At 43.1% G+C, this 19,939-nt stretch overlaps 1 protein-coding gene across 3 annotated transcripts in view; it reads left to right on the forward strand.

Annotated features, from left to right (window-relative positions):
- GPRC5C (G protein-coupled receptor class C group 5 member C) overlaps positions 1–6,551 on the forward strand; it is a 32,024-nt gene extending 25,473 nt beyond the window's left edge. For all 3 annotated transcript variants that reach the window (XM_042448095.1, XM_042448094.1, XM_042448096.1), the window contains exons 4-5: positions 1,269–1,415; positions 3,683–6,551. In XM_042448095.1, coding sequence (XP_042304029.1) covers positions 1,269–1,415; positions 3,683–3,715 — 180 coding nt within the window. In that variant the 3' untranslated portion in view covers positions 3,716–6,551. The remainder of the gene's footprint in view (positions 1–1,268; positions 1,416–3,682) is intronic.
- Positions 6,552–19,939: the final 13,388 nt, after the last annotated feature.

A 19,939-nucleotide genomic window follows, 5' to 3' on the forward strand; every position in this document is an offset into this window, starting at 1 on the left:
AAGCTTGCCTGAAAGGTTAAATCTAGGTTCTTTCCATACAGGAAGACACAACAGTGGCAATGATTATTCAGATGATGAAGATCTACAGTCTCATGTCAGGTCTTTTGAGTGTAGATTTCTTTCTTTCTGTCTGGGAACCAATCCGGTCCCTAGACTGTCTCTAGAGTTACTGGAGTGAAAACAGGAGAGGGCTCCTCCACTTTCAGTGTAGAAGAGAGAATTTCAGTATCTGAAATTTTGTATCTGTTGTTTGTTACCTGGCTTCATAACAAGCAACATCTGCTGAAATTCTCTCCAGTATACAACTGCTAAAGGTACAGGATACATCTCCAGTTTTCATTTTGGTAAACCTCCCTCTTTGCACAGTATGCATAGGGAGCCCTGGTGCTGCAGTGGTTAAATGCCAGTACTGCATCCACACGGTTGTGAGTTCGATCCCAGGCAGGGATCCAAGGTCCACTCAGCCTTCCATCCTTTCATAGGTCATCAAAATGAGTACCCAGCTTGTTGGGGCAATTGGTTTACAGATTGTAAACTGCTTAGAGCAGTGGTTTTTAACCTTCCTAATGCCATGACTTTTTTATACAGTCCCTCATGTTGTGGTGACCTCTCAGATAGAAGAGAGTTGTCTCAGTTCCTAACACCTTTGGAAATATGTGTTTTCTGATGGTCTTAGGCGACCCTTATGAAAGGGTTGTTCGACCCCCAAAGGGGTCATGACCCACAGGTTGAGAAACTCTGACTTAGAGTTCTGAGTTCACTGATAAACGTACATGATATATCGCTCTTTTCTTTGACACCTAGTTTCCTGTTCACAGGTGTTCTAATGTAATTTTGTCTTGTTTCATGGAGAAGTGATCAGTTAGAGGAGCCCTCACCTGCCTTTTGGGATTGGACAATTCAGATTGAAGTTAACCACTACCTTTGTTATTAGAACATGTCCTGAAAAGAGAAGGGTTTACTGGGCTTGATCCTACTAGTTTCCCTGGGTATGATTTTGGCGTGGAAAGAGGATGGATGAAAAACGGGAAGACAGTTCCATAGTTTGTTATATGGCCCAGTCCACTGAAAAATTTTTAAATAAGTTTTTTTCCTGACTGATCAATATTTTGGCTTTTGAAAAAAAATCCCTTGTATTTGAGATATACATTGGCTAGTTGTTTGTTTGTTAGTTTTTTTTAACTCTCTAATCATTTGGCTCCTTTCCTGACTATATTTTCAGTTCTAACTGTTTAGCTCATTTTTCATTGCTGTTGTTTTGCTTCCAGTCTGAGGGCCCATACGATGTCATCCTCCCTCGTGCCACAGCTAACAGCCAAGTGATGGGCAGTGCCAATTCCACACTGCGTGCTGAGGAGGCCTACATTTCACAGAATAAGCAAGCAATGGCCCAGAAGGATGGAAAGGGTGGACAGGTGTGTAGAGTGCTAGGCAACTGCATTTCATCTCAGACTAGTCCCAACTACTGCTACTCAAACTCGCAGCTCCTTCCCTGCCCCTATCATCATCGTTGTCATCATTTAATTATATCTTCCTTTCCCCCCAAATAGGGTCTTAAAGAGGCTCACAGTTTAAAAGAATACTAGAATTAAAAACATATAAAAAAGAACATTAAAATAGAATTGATCACAGTATTAAAACAAATCACACAATAAAAGAATAACATGCAATTGGAAAAAGATAAGAGCTCTTTAAAACAGTTGTTAATATATTGCAGCGCCTCCTAGTGCGTTCTTCAAAAATGTTATGTTTTAAAGGCTTGGCTGAATAAAATATATACAGTGCTCCTGTGGTATACATGGCGGTGTTTAGCGCGCATTCCAGCATACGCTGGAAGCCGCGATGGAAGTGAGGGAGGCGCGTGCTGGAAGGAAACAATGGTGTGTGCTCCCACAGCATGTGCCCTGTGTGCCGCCACCCACCTCCGCGGGCACAAGCCCCATTCATTTGAATGGGGCTTGAGCATCTGCATTTTTTCCTTTGCCCCCGTGTAAGGGAAGGGCAGACTGTACATATGTAAACATCACAATAGGGTCCTCTACAGACCTGAAGATCTTCCATCTAGTTATACTTGCACACTCTGGAATTCACTGAGGTAACTTGATGTAGTGGTTTGAGCATTGGACTATGATTCTGGAGACCAAGGTTCAAATCCCCACTCAGCTATGGAAAACCTCTGGGTGACCTTGGACAAATCACTCTCTCGGCTTCAGAGGAAGGCAGTGGCAAATACCCTGTGAACAAATCTTGCCAAGAAAGCTCTGTGATAGGTTTGCTTAAGGTTGTCATAAGTCAGATAGGACTTAAAGGCACACAATATCAACAATGGGTGTAGAAACTTCTTAATGGTTTCTGTCTGACTACAATTAGAAAAAGCAGGGTACAGTCTAGGAGACAACTTCTACAAAATACTGGCAAGAATAAATTAAGTTCTACAAGACTACAAAATAAGCAGGAGGTGGGTTTGACCAGCTGTCAACAAATACAGACATGACTGTTGATGAGACCTATATGATCATAGAATCATAGAGTTGGAAGACATCACAAGGGCCATCCAGTCCAACCTTCTGCCATGCAAGAACTCACAGTCAAAGGACCCTGGGTCTGCCACACTCTGATGGAGTTTGCTCCACTGTGAACAGCTCTCACTGTCAGGAAATGTTTAGGTGGAATCTCTTTTCCTATAGCTTGCAGCCATTGTTCCGGGTCCTATTGATGATCATAGAATTATAGAATGGTGATGGTTCATACACACTGAGTATCCCTTTTGGAATTCTGAAATCCAAAATACTCTGAAATCTAAAATTGGCCACATGGGTGGCTGAGACAGTGACACCGTTGCTTTCTGATGGTTTATTGTACGCAAACTTTGTTTCATGCACGAAATGATTAAAATATTATGTATAAAATTACTGTATCTTCAGGCTATGTTTATAAGGTGTATATGAAACATAAACAAATTTCATGTTTAAGTTTGGGTCTCATCTTCAAGATATCTCATTATGTATATGCAAATATTCAAAAATCCAAAACACTTCTGGTCTCAAGTGTTTTGGATAAGGGAGACTTGACCTGTATTAGTACCCAGCTACAATGGTGGGAAGATTTCAGGTTTAGGGCTCTTTTTATGAGAACACAGGTCCAGCAGCTAGAGATGAATGCGTGGTGGCTGGGGAATGGAGCCAGATGCAAAATGCTAACATGTGGTGGGTGGAGCTGGGGTTAGTACATATACCCCTGCAGATATAAGCCTGCATCTGAATTACTGCAGATCAGAGATTCTTAATACCAAACTGTAAAACTATATGTCAGAACCATACCTGGTCAAAGATAACCAAAAAAGATTCACATTTTACCAGTGGGCAACACCAAGGCTGAGAGGCAAGTGATTAGTACAGATTGAACCATGGTAGAGAATTTTTTTAATGCACAAGTTTACTAGCAATTTTTAAACTGCTGGAAGACAGAATCCCTTGGAGATCTAATGTTAGTCAGATCCCAGCCTACTAGTGCAGTCCATTCCTGCCCTACTGAGCTCAAATCCACTCTGCAGACAGGGAACTGATCTACAGAACGTCTCTATCTCACAAGCTCTCATGCTCACTTGCTTTTACTTTGTTGATCTGCAAAGAACTTTCCCGCTGTAAGTAACCAAATGTCTTGATATTGTCTTTTACCTCAGGCTTCATCTCCATACAGCAAGAGCAGATGGTAGAAACTTCAGCCTTGATGTCAGCAGGTCCAGTTCTTCAAGGATGGATTGCAAAATCTGCCTTTGTGAAAGAGCATCACGGTTTCAGTTTGCCTTTGGGATGACATCATGGAAGCTGAGATAATGCTTAACCCAAGTGCTTTGCTTGACTTCCTTTTCTTATGTGTAACCCAAGTGCTCTGCTTGACTTCTGCTATAGAAAATTTGGATCACTCCATTGACATGCACCATTGAGGGGGATTATTGGTATATACTTGATGGTGAGACTTCTACTCTTCTTGGAAGCTTCAATCAAGCTCTCTTTAGTGCCCTCTCTCCAGTACAGCCAATCAGTTCATTAGAGCCCCCTCTTTTAACCCCACACCCTTTGAACGACCATGGTGACTCTCTTGCTTTTCACCTTCTCCTACAATCTTCCTTCCCCCCACCTGTGCTGCAAAATTAGGCCTTTTCTGGTAAAGTAATGATCTTGCACAAGTTACAGCCAACCACAGTGGATAATTTGGAGTACCTTCCTTTCCACCTTGTTGCCAGATCTCACAAAGAAGTTTTTCACAGCTGAAAGTTACATGGAGTTCCACAAGGATGCTGGTCTTGCAGAAAAAGAGACTTATCATTTGGAGAAAGACTTCTGGGACTCTAGTCTTAAGTTGTGGTCAGCTCTCCTATAGTCTTCTTCCTGCCTTTGGACCAAGCCCTGGAGTTTCACAATAACATGTTGCTCCCAGATTCTTTGTTTGTCTTCTCTGCTTATCCTACAACACAAATTAAGGCAGCAATACAGACTTTTTATGCTTGGACTTCATAATTACTCTGAATCTTATTGGAAGAAGATGATGTGTGGGTGGCTTGAACTGACTTTCTGGGTAACATCTAAGAGGTCTTAGGCTGCAGTCACACTGCATAATTAATGCAGTTTGACATTGCTTTAACTGTCATAGCTCCATCGTATGGAATTCTGGGATTTGTTGTTTGTTATGGTACCAGAACTCTCCAACAGGAAAAGCTACATATCTCACAAAACTACAAATTCCAGAATTACATAGCATTGAGCTATGCCAGTTAAAGTGGTGTCAAATTGCATTATTCCTGTAGTGTAGATGCAGCTCTATATTTTCAATTTACTGGTGTCTGATCTGATATTGTCCATTAACGTCCAAGAGGCAACAACTGATGAGTAAAGCACGGAGTAATAGATTATGTATAGTACTCTGAATATTCAAATGGTATTCCCTAATTCCCATGCAGTTTAGCAATTGTGGGAGATCTATGATATTTGCTATTTGGTGAACAGCTGCTTCTGGTCAACAGGAAGCCTTCTCAGTCCCCACCCCCCTCTGTCTGTCACATTTACTTTGTCAGGTGCATGAAGTATTAGCATCAGGTTATGCATGTAGGAAACGTTCCATTTTGGATTACAGCTCCCAGAATCCTCTGGCCAGTGAACTAGGTGTGTGTGTATTTTGGGAGTTATACTCCAAAAGGTAATTCTCCTAAACTCTGCATGTAAGTTGAGAGAGTAAAGAGAAAGAGAGGGAGTAATCTCATTACAGGTAGAATGAAGCCAGAGGCCCTGACAGGGCAAGAGATGAGGTGTATTGCAGAACTGTGCACCATGTTATCATTGCTTCGCTTTTGAAAGGTGAAGCGGCTGAATTGGGATTCTTTGGCAGATGTGATTCTCTCAAAATTTGGCTCCAGAGCAACTGAGTATGGTCAGCTCAGTGCAGAAAGCTACTAGCTCTGTTTAGTGGCCTTTGTCTATTCCTTACCCATTGGAAATAGGTCACACCCACTCTGAGTCTTTTCTGCTTTTGAATGGATCTGCTATCTTTTGAGCTGTGAATAGTAAAGTGACATGCAGTCATCCATTGCTGGACTGTCTAGTTCTGAACACACTTGGTAATAACAAAAACAATCCTGTCCCCCAGTCTCTGCCTTGTACCCATGTATGCATCTGCCAACTGAGGGTGGCACTTTTTGTATCTGATGAAGGGGCTCTGGCCCACATAATATCTGCCACAGTAAATCTGTCAGTCAGATTCTTTATCATTAGCAGCACCCTGATATCACATTTTCCCACACACTTCTATGTGCTAGTTGCTGGGCTATGTCCTGAGCATGGTCTTTATGCATCCTGCATATGCATCCTAGTGTGCTACCGTTTATCCTTCTTGCTTTGGAGAGGAAAGAGGTGTTGTTTCTCCCCAGAGTATGTTTTTTTCCTGTTGCAGGGCCCAAGCTGAAAAAAGTTTGAATAACAATAGTGAGGAAGCACTGCATATTCCAAGCAATGCCTTTTCAATGGTCCTCTCAAGGCCCCTGAGATTGGTGTCTTCAGTGCCTTTGGCCGATGAGCCATCCTTTTCTCTTAAACTCTCTATCTGAGCAGGCTCTATTTACAACGGGAGGGAAGGACCATTTCCGACCTGTAGAGTTTGCCCTGTGTCTTTGTGCTCAGAATATGAAGGGCCAATTTATGCTCTCCATGGCAGGTCATAAAGACTTGCATTGAATTATGATTTCTGCCCACCCTTGCTGAGAATGAAGTTCTAGATTTTGCTGTATGTATGTATGTGCACATAACATTTGGGTGAGACAGTCTTTATACAGATAATGATGTATGATATGATCTTTCTCTGTTTTTTGTTTTTTTCAATAAGGGTTGTGAGTGAATGGTAGGAAGAAAAGGAGAAGTGTATGAGAGAGCGAGAGTGAAAGAGACTGTGTTTAATCTAAGTGTTATTTAAGTGGGGGTGGGGGAAGGAAGCGTGTCCTCCTAGGACGTGGCTTTTTTAGCCCAGAGCTATCTGACAAATTAAATCCATTTTTTCCTAAATGGCACTGTGGCTTTCTTGCTTTCCAATTTCCTTCAATGAGTTTGAAGTTGAAGAGTGGGGGATGAATGAGAAGATGACAATAAGGGTTCTGTACCACCACCTATGATCTCATGAGCTTTTTAAAGCTACAGTCCACTTCTGTGAAAGCGTATCCCATCACAAATTGAGGTACCACAAAACGCTTTGTTCTGTTTGCTGCAAAAGCGATTCTGATCCTCCGAAAAGTTCATTTTTTTTCCAGTCTCCCCCTCTTGACCATTTTCTAATTCACTAATCCACTTGGTTTATGCTGTTTACATAGTTGATCTGGGAATTCAGTCCCAAGACCTCAAATTTGAGACCCTTTGCTTTAAAATACAAATCCTTTTCAAGACGAGGAATAGAATATTACAATCTTGTTTCCAGCCAGGTTGGCCTCTATTGGTATAAATTAGCAATGTTGCTGTTCATGATCCTGATTTATTTGTTAAACCAGAGGTAGGCAACCTTTTTGAGCTGGGGGCCGGGTTGCTGTCCCTCAGACAACTGGGGGGGCCGAAGCCAAAAAATAAATAATTAAATATATAAATAAACCAAGACAAATGTAGGACAAAATTTTCAAATGGAAGACACTTTTTTTTAAAAAAATGGAGGACAAGTGAAAAAATTTGCTGGTTTTTTAAAAAATGTTAATATAAATGCATGTTTCTGAGGCTTCTATAGACAATTGCCTCCCAAAGGCCCCGGCGGCAATTGGCGGCAGGACCGGGCAGGGGCCGGTCCCAAGGCCTTGCTGGGCCGCATCCGGCCCGCGGGCCGCAGGTTGCCTACCCCTGTGTTAAACCTTGGTTAGGTAATCCATTGGCTACAATGTTGTCCTTCTTGCAGTGTGAAATAATATCCCAGCTGTAACTATAATTTTTGGATGAGCTTTTTTTCTCCCCTACCATCCCATTCCACTCTTCTCAGGTGATATGGCAGAAACCATTCCCCTGATTCCTGTGCAACCTGTGCTGCTGAGCTGAGCTTATTTTCTGGCACTTGAGCTCAGAAGCTAGAAGAGATCAAGGAGAACTATCCTAGTCAACTTCCTGCCTTAAGGCAGCAAGGTAAGCAACATGCAAGTTGTAAACTGTAACACCACATTCAACTACCAAATAAGATTAGGTGGGAGAATGCAAGCCTTCCATACAAAAGATCTCATATTCAGTCCCTGCCACCTCCAGCTAAAAAGATCAGTTAATTGGTGACAGTCAGCAACATAAAAGTTGCAAGTGGTAACACCGCATTCAACTACCAAATAATAATAATAATAATAATAATAATAATAATAATAATAATAATGATTTATTTATAGCCCGCCCAATCACAAGGAATCCAGGCGGGTTACAACAATAAAAATAAAGAAAATAAAATACAATAAATAAATAAAATACAATAAAATTAAAGAGAGCAAAGTGAGTACATTCACAGTTAGGCCTGATGGAAGTTGGGCCTCTCTTTTTCACTCCCTCTCAGGTCTGATGATGATGTCATGGAGGGAGGGCTCTTCTTCTTGAGGCAAGGTTTTGTGGGAGAACACAAGCTCTCCATGCAGATCTCAGATTCAATCCCTGCCACCTCCAGCTAAAAGGACCAGTTGGTGATGTAAAAGCCATCTGCCTGAGCTGCTGCCAGACAAAGTAAGCAATCCCAGGCTAGCTAGACTAGTAGTGTGACTTTATATAAGGCAGCTTCTTATGTCCTGCATCCTTCTTGCCCACCCCTTTTCCCAATGCCTACTTGGTTTCCATGTTTCAGGTTTGTAAGGCAATGTTTTGCAACTGCTTTGGACTATGTTTCCCGTAATTCCCATATAGCATAACCAGTGGCCAGGGACTGTGGGAATTGTCATCCAACCTATTTGAGAATACCAAGTTTTGTGTCTTTGCCATCCGTGGTATCTTGGTGGTTTGTGGGCTTGTGCAGTCCAACTTTGCCCAACCATATCAGTCTTAAAGGTTGGGATGTTGGTTTCTTGCCTGTCCTATGAACTTTGTGCCCTCCTGCCTCTTCTGTTCAGGTAACCCAAGCAGAACTAGATGGCTGGATGGCTCGCTGACATCATGGCTGACACATGGGTTTCTAGCACAGCAAATCACAACTACAACAAAAGACTTGAAATGTTAAGGTGGACAGGAATTATTCCTTGGGGCATAAATATTGATTCCATCAGGCTGTACAGTTGCTTGTTTTTTAATTTCTGCATCCCAGGATTCTAGGTATTAATGGACATATACACAAAGTGACATTTGTTTGCTTCTTATTAAATCTTCACTTATTCCCATGTTTCTGGATCACCTGCATTTTGTAACTTGACTGAAAGAGCCATTCTTCTCAGAGGTCTCACCATGGCACTAAAAGCATTTTTATTTTTATTTGCATTTCCTGCAACTCTAATGGAAATACATTTGTGTTTTAAGTAACCATTATGTACTGTCTCTCCTCAAAAAAGATCCTGGTAGCTAAATACTTAAAATGCACAACAACAGCAAAATCTATAAACCACGATGTGACAACTAAAACACCCAAATAGCAACAATGTGTCCTCTGTGGCAGCACTGAAATGATTCTCAGATACTGTATTCATGCCCTGCAAAGTGAGCCCAAACAGAAATGTGTTATATAGTTCACCTAAAAATAACCAGACATACACATTCATAGACAGGAAATATGAAAACAGCACTGATTTATAAAAACCAAGAATGTAACTACACTACACAGTTTAATTGCTATGGTTCCATCCTATGGGATCCTGGAAGTTGTAGTATGGTTGGGTGCTTAGATTCCTCTTCTATAGAGTTCTAATCCATTCCCCTGAACTACAATCCTAGAGGTTTCTAGCAGAGATTTCTAACCACATCATCAAATGACAAACCCCAGAATTTTACAAGATTCAGCCATTGCAGATAAAATGGTATCAAACTGATGTTGTGTTTTGCTGGAGCATATTTACACTACACAAATTTGGAAAAAAAAGGTTGAAAAACACACTTTATAGTGCACTCCAGAATGTTTGTTATGCTGAATGCATTTAAGCAGGAGACGTGAAATGATCATTGTCTCTGAGGAAGCGTGGCATTATTTTAAAAAGACACCCAAAGCATCAAAGTTTTCTGAATGTTTCCTTAAGTAGGTAGGTAGACACTGAAGGTTATGACAAGGGCCAGTGGGGCAGATCTTGGTCAGATATCTTTTCCTTCCTGTCAGTTTCTTTACCATTCAGGAAATGGAAGTCTTAGCAAACTGAAGCCTAATGAATTATGTAGTACCTGAAATGCCTTGGTCTGGCTGGTGGGAATTCTGTGACCTCTCTTTCTCCTTGAGATAGGCTAGGGAGCTCTTAGCTTGCGGGAACCTGCATGTAGGGTTTCCTTATTAGCTTTAGTTACTGAGCCTCATGCTTCCTTGGACAGATCGATTGGAGATAAGTTTTCTTCCTTCACATAATAGGAATGGTCCTTTCTGAGCTACAATCAAAATGAAGTTTTGGTAATCTAGCCACACCTCTAGGCCTGAAATGATATTTCCCAAGTCAAGAAGTCATTTCCTAAGAGGCTGGTAACAGTCATAAATTCCTCCTGGTAAATTCCTGATGCTGTTTTGCATTTCTCTTGGGTCCCTTTTGGTTTGCTAGGTCTCTGCCCCGAGGCTTCTCTTTAAGACTGCTTAACATCAGACGTGCTGAGACCATTTGTGAAGTGACTTGTGTTGTCCTGGTTGCACAACAGCTTATGTGAAGAGACGTGATGATAGCTTCTAGATGCTAAGATAAAAGAAGGTGAAACTGGTGATAACTGGGTGAACTGACAATTAGGGTTTGCCACTCATTTTTCCAGCCCTGATCTTTTTCTTTTAAGTCTGCTCATTACAGACAAGTAAGGCATTTCTCACAATTTGCCACTGTGCAGGGAAGGGGTGCTGGAAAAGAAGCAGAAGCAGGCAGGATATATTTGGGTGCCACTCCTAACACACCTTCCTTGCTCTACCAACACAAATTTCTATTCAAGCCACAGAAAGCCAGCAGGGTGTAGTGGTTTGAGTGTTCACCTAAGACTGGGAAAGCAGGGTTCAAACCCCTGCTTGTCAAGAAAACCCCTTGATAGAGTCACCTTGATGTTGTTGTAAGTCAGAACAACACTTCCTACAAGCCATGATAGCTAAGTGGATCTTCCATGTTCAAAAGCAATAAGCATCTGAATGCCAGATGCTGGGTATAATATGTATCTGAATATCAAATGGTGTTGGTCTCTGGTTGGAAGAGGGGTGGGTAAAGTGTGGCCCTGCAGATTTTGGACTGCAGCTCACAGCATTGCTCACCACTTGCTATACTGACTAGGATTTAAGAGCGCTGCATTCCTCCAATTGGTCTGGCCTTTGTTAAACCATGGGTGTAGAAAGAGGGCCAGAGTGGTGTATTGGTTTGAGTGTTGTATTACAACTGGAGACTAGTGTTTGATTCCCCCGCTGGGCCATGAAACCCACTGGGTGACATTGGACAAGTCACATGCTCTCACCCTCAGGAGAAGGCAGTGGCTAATCTCTGAACAAATCTTGCCAAGAAAAATCCATGATAGGTTTCCTTCAGTGTTGTCATGAAATCAGAAATTAATAGAAGGTGTACAACGACAACATCAGTGGGTGTAGAAACTTTGTGGAGGTTTGACAAAATTTAGAAAAAGTAGGGTGCTGTCCAGAAGGAGACTAGTTCTATAAGACTACAAAATAAGTAAGAAGTAGGTCTGATCTCTGTAGCACTGACCAGGCCTCTTTATACAATCCAGCAACCATTCTGATCACCTGTGTGTGCTCTGATTTGTAATAGTCTTTCCACTCCCAAAATGGCACCATGTCTGCTGGAAACATCCTACTTTTTAGCAGTGTTTGGAGAATCCCTTCCCCCAGTCCTCAAAACATTACAAACTGCTTTCCTGCTTCTCCTGCTAAATTTCAGCATGTACAAGAAAGCTGCCATTAAAAAGAAAAGAAAAGAAAACCTATTAAGTTACCTGCCCAGAAATTATTTCATTGATCCCTAAGGACTTGAGGCATGAGTTTGCATAACTAGCCAGTGCTACAAACTGTTTTGTGTTTGGTGCTAAACATTGCAGTGGTTCTTGGAGCTGCTGGAAATATTTAACCAGCTGGGCTATTGTCAGGCCAAACCCCACTTAATCATTATTTTCTAGCAGGTCGATGGCTTTGTTGTCTGAACGGTTGGAGCCTAAGGCAAAATGAAGGGAACTGGCCATCTTGAACAAACTGTACATATTTACCTTCTCATGTCCTCCTTTTTCTGAGCTGTTGCTATTCCAACAACTATTCTTCTGTCCTGCACTCATAATTTATATGTCACCATGCAATTCTCTGGGAAAGTGAGTTCAAAGACAGGCTGCTACACGTCAGATCACATATATTCAGTATGATTAATCATATAGAAACTATTCATTTTGTATACAGAAACACAATTGTACACACAGAGACACTGTATCTACACTCCAGAGTTAATGCAGTTTGACACTGCTTTAACTGCCAAGGCTCATTTCTATTGAATTCTGGGATTTGTAGTTTTGTGAGGTATTTGGTCTTCTCTGTTGGAGAGCTCTGGTGCCATAACAAACTACAAATTCCATGATTCCATAGCATGGAGCCATGACAGTTAAAATGGTGTCAAACTATTAATTGTGAAATGTGGCAGCAGCCTGAGACACAGAGAAATACTGTATTCTCTTTGGCTCTATAATGCACTCATAATACAGACAAGAAAGAAGGAAATAAAGATGTGAGACTTTGTATCTTACGCATATATACCCCAGAGAGAAACTGAGCACAATTACACACATAGTACAAACCTATATATAGTTTCTCAAACAGATACGTATACAGGAAGAGGAAGAAGACTGGGCTGGACCAGTCTCTCCCCATGAATCTCAGCTTTTAGTTAGTTATAGGGAGGGTAATCTGTAGGCTGAGAGCCCGTGTGGCATAGTGGTTTGAGTGCTGGACTATGACTCTGGAAAGCAGGGTTTGAATCCACATAAAGCCATAAATCCACTGGGTGACCTTGGGCAAGTCACAGTGTCTCAGTCTCAGAGGATGGTAATGGCAAACCTCCTCTGAACAAACCTTGTCAAGAAAACCCTCTGACAGGTTTGCCTTAGGTTCGCCATATGTCAGAAATGACTTGAAGGCAGATAACATATACAATTTGTAGACAGTCCCGCAATACTACTATTTTCAGACTGGGGCATGTGATGGTTTGTTTCCACTTGCCACCATCATCCTGGGAATGCATTATTCTACACAAATATCTTACTCCTGCTTCTCACCATTGACCTACTAGTATGGGCAAATTACAGTATATACCCTTTTAGCTATTTGGCTATTTAAGGTTCTGCAGTGATTCCTCTGGCAGCACCTGCTCCTCTTCCTTCAGCATCCCATGGCGAGGAGTGGGGAAGAGGAAGAGGGCAAACAATGGAGTGGGTTACTGGCAGTAACTTTACATTTTCCAAACTTCTTTCCTTTCTGGTGTGTGGCATGGGGTTCAACAAGGCAACAACAAGAAGGTCATCAACAGGAAGGACCACAATACCGGGCTGTTCACCATTACATACAAACAATAGCCTGTGCCTTATGCCATGACAGTCTATTGTCCATCTAGTACAGTGTCATCTACTTTGATTTGCAGTAGCTTTCTAGGAAAGAAACTTGTTTTTTTCCATCATCAGCCTGCTGCCCTATTCTTTTAAACAGAGGGGCTCAACAGACCACCCCAAAAGGGTGAGCTGGAGGTGCCCGTTTTTCCTCATGAGGGATGCCACAGTAGCCAAACTGTGCAGCCTCCCTCTGTAGCTAAAAGTGGATTACTTTTGCTGCATGTGACAGACACCATGACTGCTCCATTGGTGCACTGTCGTGTGTCGATAACACAAGTGTGGTGCTGCGATATCCGGATTCTGTGCCGTGCTTGTGTCATCATGGCAGCCCCTGTGTGGACGAGAGGCCACCATGATGGTGCTGCCACCATGTACTAGGGCTCGGGATCATGCGGTTGCTCCACAATCCTAAGCCCTAAAATTGGCCCCAGACTGCCTCTTTTCGGCAGTCTGTACCAGGTCAAAGATCCCAAGATATTCTGCATTGTTCTCTGTCACTGAGCTACTGCCCTTCATATTGAAACTGGTGTGTGTGTGCGGACGCGCACACACACACCACATACAAAATGCTCATGTCCAGCAAACAGTATTTGCTATTCAGTTTTGGGGCCCTTCTTGGTTCAGTGGTCTAATCCTGTCACATTAATAACACCAAGCTTGTAAAAACCAGCGTGGGTTCAATACACAAATCCAGAGCTTGGAAATGTTATTTCAGACTACTCACTGGAGGATTCTGGGAGTTGTCATCCAAGAAAAACAATCCTCCCAACCACTGGACATGTTCAAAATGCCAGCTAATACAGATTCATTGACAGCAAATGCTGAGCAGTTTTCTGTGCATTGCAGAGAGCTAGCAGTGGAAAGCATCTGAACATAATACTGAGACAAGGAAGAAAGCAACTCCTGGCTTGCATTGTCAGCTGCTAAATTAAAAGAGAACATATTCTGCAAGATGGGGGTACATCCTGTTGAACCTTCTTCAGAGGATACATGTGAAGGGTTCTGCCCTAAGCCCCAAAGGAAGACCTACTGGCAGTCAAATTCATCAGCCACTTTGCTTTGTCTGACATCAGTGGAAAAGGGAAACATCCTCTTGTACTTTTCAATAGGCAGGACTAAATGTCTTGGGCCAGCTTAGTCTGCACTGGACGGGAAATGGATTAACTGCAGTCAGTTTTAACGGTACCCAGTCCAACATCTCATTTTAGTCTTTGGTCCTTGCTCAAAAGTTTTTGGCTGCTGCTCAAATGTGTTTCTTTGGCCAAATTATTATCACTTACATTCCTAAAATAACTTTCCCTTATATTTCTCTATAGCTTGAGGATCAGCGTTGCCAAACTATCTGGGAAGGAACGTGAGAGTGAAAGAAGAAAAGCAACATTCCCTGTCAGCTAATCTGCCCAGCCTACCAACAGGTAAACAAACAAAATGGTAGAGGAATCAAGGGTTGCCATCTCTTGAAAGACTAACTTCTGTTATCTAGATGGAGCCTGGAGGGACTCTCCTGTTGAAAGCAGGTGGTGAAGCCTTGTGATTTTTGATGGGCCCCCCAATAGACTTGCCAGAGTGAAAACAAGAGATGCCTCCTGTCCTTTTTATGGTTGTGAGGAAAAGGGAATTTCAGCAAGTATTGCTTTCTACCTAGCTGCATGACACCTGCTGAAATTCCCTCTTATACCAACTACAGTATTAAAGGTCCAGAAGCCTTCTCCAGTTTTCTCTCTGGCAACATTAGTCACCAAAGGCAGGCCCTGAGACAGCAGGGCCTATTGGATTTTTTGGGTGGTGGGGAGGCACTTTAGCTGAAAACAAAACAAAATCCAACAAAGACACGTTTATGTGGGCTGTGGGGATTTGCCCCTTTAAGAGTCAGCTCCAAAAGGCAAGGGAATTAGAGTAGAATAGTCAGGATATCTTTTTAAAAAAATCCTGATGGGTGGCAATCCTATCTCTCAGTGACAGCTGGATTGTGCCTGGCCAGCTATTTGTCCTGTTTGACATTGAGTTCTGGCAATGGAGGTGGCAGTCACGTGTGACAGGAGAGGGATGTGAATGGTGCCCTTGATTTAGTCTTTGGCAAGAAGAGAATGCTGCCCCTTCTCTGAGCTGAGAGGAATGCTTGCCCTGAGCTTATCACCTGGAACAACCCACACTAGGTTGATACATCCCAGCAAAGAATGAGAGTGACAGCACTGGAAGGAGGGAGACATTTAGGGGACCGAGTAAATTCTGAGGGGGCAGACTTTGTCTTCTTGCATTTTCACAGTGCAAAGAAAATGAATGGAGAACTCTACTTGCTAGCTGCTAGCTACAAGATTGTCAGAGGCCATAGATCTGTCTGCTCTCAGAGGAGAAGTGTTCATATGGGTATTACACAGCATGTGTGTGTACGCACACGTGTGTATGTATGTTTAGCTCTATGGTTCTTTCTAAGCTTAGCACAAGCCAGATCAACTGTCCTGTCTGTCTAATGAATGTTCCATTATGTGCAACTGAACCTTGGCAGCAACCAATTTTGTGGAATCTTATTTAATGTGGGTGAGACTATTGCTCTTTCTCTGGATTCCTCAGAGTTCAGAAATCAGTGGCAGGTGTGGGAGTAGGTATATTCCTTTCTTACAGCCTGTTGTAGATGAAATAAACAGGCAGATGGATAAGAGGTGGTAAAATTCTGGGAGGGAAATTCTGCCTCCTTGTTTTGCTTAATATCAATTCATTGAGTTTTTGTTATATTATCCATGCCATGTAAAGACTACTGGAGTGAAGCTTTTGCTTCTACCACAAAGACATCAGATGCAGTGATGGAGTACAATATTCAACTAAGGCGCGGGACAGACCACCCAAAAAGGGCGGCTTGCCGGTGCCTGTTTTTCCTCTGCAGGGAAACTGCAGCCGCCAAACTGTGTGGCTTCCCTGCAGAGGAAAAAGAATCTGCGAAAAGTGGGCTCTTTTTGCCCCACAGGGCAGACGTCACGAGTACGCCAATGGCACACTCATGACATTGCAGATGCGGTGTGATGTACAGACACTATGCGTCCATCATATCACAATGACGGCGCCCATATACACAGGACACCGGCATTGTTACGGCGCTGCGCCATACTAGGGTTAGGGACCATGCAGTTCCCACATGGTCCCTTAACCCTAGTACAGTGCCAGCATGGCACTTTAGCGCAGTGTGTACCACACATAAAACAAGCCAGCGTGCAAAGGGATCTTGTAGCACCTTTAAGACTAACTGTGTGAAAGATGTTATAGCATAAGTTTTCATAGAGTTAGTCTACTTCCTCAGATGCATACTGAGAGTTCCTCAGGCATCTGAGGAAGTAGACCAAGAGCCTGTACACATTGGCCTTAAAGGCTGGCTGGGGAGTGGAGTCAGGGCATAGCGTCTCCACGCCGCATGCTCTGGCTCCTCCCAGGGTTCCGTGACACCATGCGCCACACCACAAGGTGCGCGGTGTCATGGTGTTCCTCATGGCTATCATGCTTTTTCCAGGGCACAAAAAGGAGCCACTTTTTGCGGCTCCTTTTTGTACCCTGGAAAGGTCAGATCGAGGCCATGGCATGTGGTTGCAGCAGCCCTGATCTGGCTGAAGAAGGGGCAGATGGGTTTGCACAGACCCCAAGTCTACAAATTCTTTCACCTAGTTTATCTGTATACAGATTGGCACATTGTGCTGGCATGGGGACGGAGTTGGGGCATAGCGTCCTCACAACGCATGCTCTGATTCCGCCCCCAGGGTCCTGTGATGCTGCACACTGCTCCACACAGTGTGCAGCATCACTGCACTCCTCCAGCGCTGTGTCCATACTATGCAGCACCGAAGGAACGCTGCATAGCCATGCCGCCGCAGCTATTGCACCCTTTCCTGGCCACTAAAAGGAGCCACTTTCTGCGGCTCCTTTTCGCACCTTGGAAAGGCTGAATTGGGGCTGCAGCATGACATTGCTGCGGCCTTGTTCTGTCCAAAGAAGGAGCAGAAGGAGGCCACCCCTTCGGGATTGTTTGCACGGCCCCCAAGTCTACAAAAGCTTATGCTACAAATTCTTTCACACAGTTAGGTCCTATACAGATCAGCAATTAGGGCTGACATGGGGGTGGAGTTGGGGCATAGCACCTTCATGACGCACACTCCAACTTTGCCCCCAGGGTGCTGTGATGCCACGTGTCACTCCACATAGCATGCAGCATCATTGCACTCCTCCAGCACTGCGTCCATACTATGCAACGCCGAAGGAACATTGCATAGCCATGCCACCGTGGTTATTGCAGCCTTTCCTGGCCACTAAAAGGAGCCACTTTCTGCGGCTCCTTTTTGCACCCTGGAAAGGCTGGATCGGGGCCACAGCATGAAGTTGCCACGGCTCCAATCCAACTAGGCTGGAGGCTGCCCCTTTGGGGCTGTATGTGCAGCCCCCTAATCTTAAAGGTGCTACAAAATTCCTTTGCATACTGATATTCCAGGCTAGCACATATTTGCCTCTAAAACAAACCAATTCGTATTAAGGGCAGTACAAGAGTTCTCTTTTTCTTTTCTTCTCTATCTTTTATACTGGGACAGAGAAGGACATGGCTCTCCTCTTGGGTGAAGAAGCAATATCAGTGTGAAAGTTCATGGCATGGAGGGATTGAGTTGCTATGTAAGTTCTTCATATGCAATCCAGGGCATCAGACATTAACTAATTATTTAACTGAGTTCCCACCTTGCTCCCAGCACAGGACTTAAGATGGCTTGCAACAAATTAAAACAAAGTATGTGTATGTGCTGTGTCCTTTTAACTTTTCTGACCTATGGTGACCCTAAGATAGACCTATAATGATGTTTTCTTTAAATTTGTTCAGAAAGGGTTTGCTTTTGCTTCCCTATGAGGCTGAGAGAGTGTGTTACCCAAGACCCATTCTCCTTTCACCTCCTCGCCTCCTTTTTGATATTAAGTTGATATAAAGGGCCTGTTTGAGGCTTTTAGCTGCAAATGTGTCTCAGGGCAAGGAAACAGCCATGCCATATAAGGAGATTTGGGACCATATTTCGAGATCCAAAATGCTCTTCATGGGGAAGCTGAAAGGCACGTAGCCACAGATAGATTGATCAAGATCGAATTTTGCATAACGCTTTCACCAATGGAAGCAACTGAGAGTGAAAAACATATTTGCAAGTAAACAGTAAAGCCAAGAGTACCTTCTCTGAGAGTGATGTTTCTTTGTCCAGGGACATTTGCATTGATGTCTGATCATTGCCAACTTCCTTTCCCATTCTTCTCTCCTGGAAGATCCACTCTAATCCTGCCTTGGGACAGGTTTTGCATTTTAAACATGCCTGTTTGGTCTCAAAAGGTCAGACACCCTTTTTGTCTGTATTGCACATGACTCCTAGGTTTGCTGGCCATGCCACGATCTCCAGGCAGTTTGCTGAGCCACTTTCACTTCATCATGTCTCCTTGATTAGAGCTTTGCTTCTGGAATTGGTATAGTATTGACCTTTAATTCTCTATCTGCTACCACCTTTTATGTTGTTAGTTCTTGAAATATGTATGTGAGAGAGAGTGTTTGTGAGGGCAATGATTTCTTTCTGATTAATAAATAAAACTGATTTGAACCTTGCACTCTGGTGTCCTATTTTCTGGAAGCAGTATACACAGGGTGAATCCCTTCCTCAGTTGCCCAAGCCCTCTCACTGCTTTCAGTTGAGCTACTAAAATTCCCTAATTGAATATTAATTGTGGCTTGCCTTCTGGGACCCTTGCATTTGGCCAACAAGTGTACCTTGCTCAAGGTCACCCAGCAGGTTGCCAGGTCTGAGTTGGGATTTTAAAAACAGGTCTTCCATAGTCCTAGTGCAGCACTCAAACCAAATATAGGCCATGCTGGCTAAACAAATGTAGATAAAATCTTACTAATAGAAAAGTTTAAAGAACAATTAAATAAAAAAAATATTTTAGAAGCACAATGTTGAAACAATTTAATACACTTATAAAAAGGGCAAAAGAGAGCTAGTGTGGCATTGAGCATTGAACTAGGGTACTGGAAGACTAGGGTTCAAGTCCCTGCGCAGCCATGGAAATCCACTGGGTGACCTTGGACAAGTCGTTCTTTCTCAACCTCAGAGGAAGGCAATGGCAAACTTGCTCTGGACAAATCGTGCCAAGAACCATCCCCAATAGGTTTGCTTTAGTGGCTCTGTAAGTCAGAAATGACTTGAAAGCATGCAACAAAAACAACAACAAATGATAAAAGCAGAACATGCCTCATTTAAAGCCCTTCTGCCACATGGGTTAAGAGCAAAAGTCTGACTAAATAAAAAAAAAGTCACTATCTTCCACTGGAAAGGGGTGGGTTGGTGGGTCTAAATGAACCTAAGAGTGGAGGGAATTCCACAGTCTTCTGAGAAGGGTCTTTCCCCTGTCGTCACACTATGTGATGGTGGCCAAGAACCATCCCCAATAGGTTTGCTTTAGTGGCTCTGTAAGTCAGAAATGACTTGAAAGCATGCAACAAAAACAACAACAAATGATAAAAGCAGAACATGCCTCATTTAAAGCCCTTCTGCCACATGGGTTAAGAGCAAAAGTCTGACTAAATAAAAAAAAAGTCACTATCTTCCACTGGAAAGGGGTGGGTTGGTGGGTCTAAATGAACCTAAGAGTGGAGGGAATTCCACAGTCTTCTGAGAAGGGTCTTTCCCCTGTCGTCACACTATGTGATGGTG

This window comes from Sceloporus undulatus, chromosome 2 (assembly GCF_019175285.1).
Source record: "Sceloporus undulatus isolate JIND9_A2432 ecotype Alabama chromosome 2, SceUnd_v1.1, whole genome shotgun sequence".
In the NCBI taxonomy this organism is placed as follows: Eukaryota; Metazoa; Chordata; class Lepidosauria; order Squamata; family Phrynosomatidae; genus Sceloporus; species Sceloporus undulatus.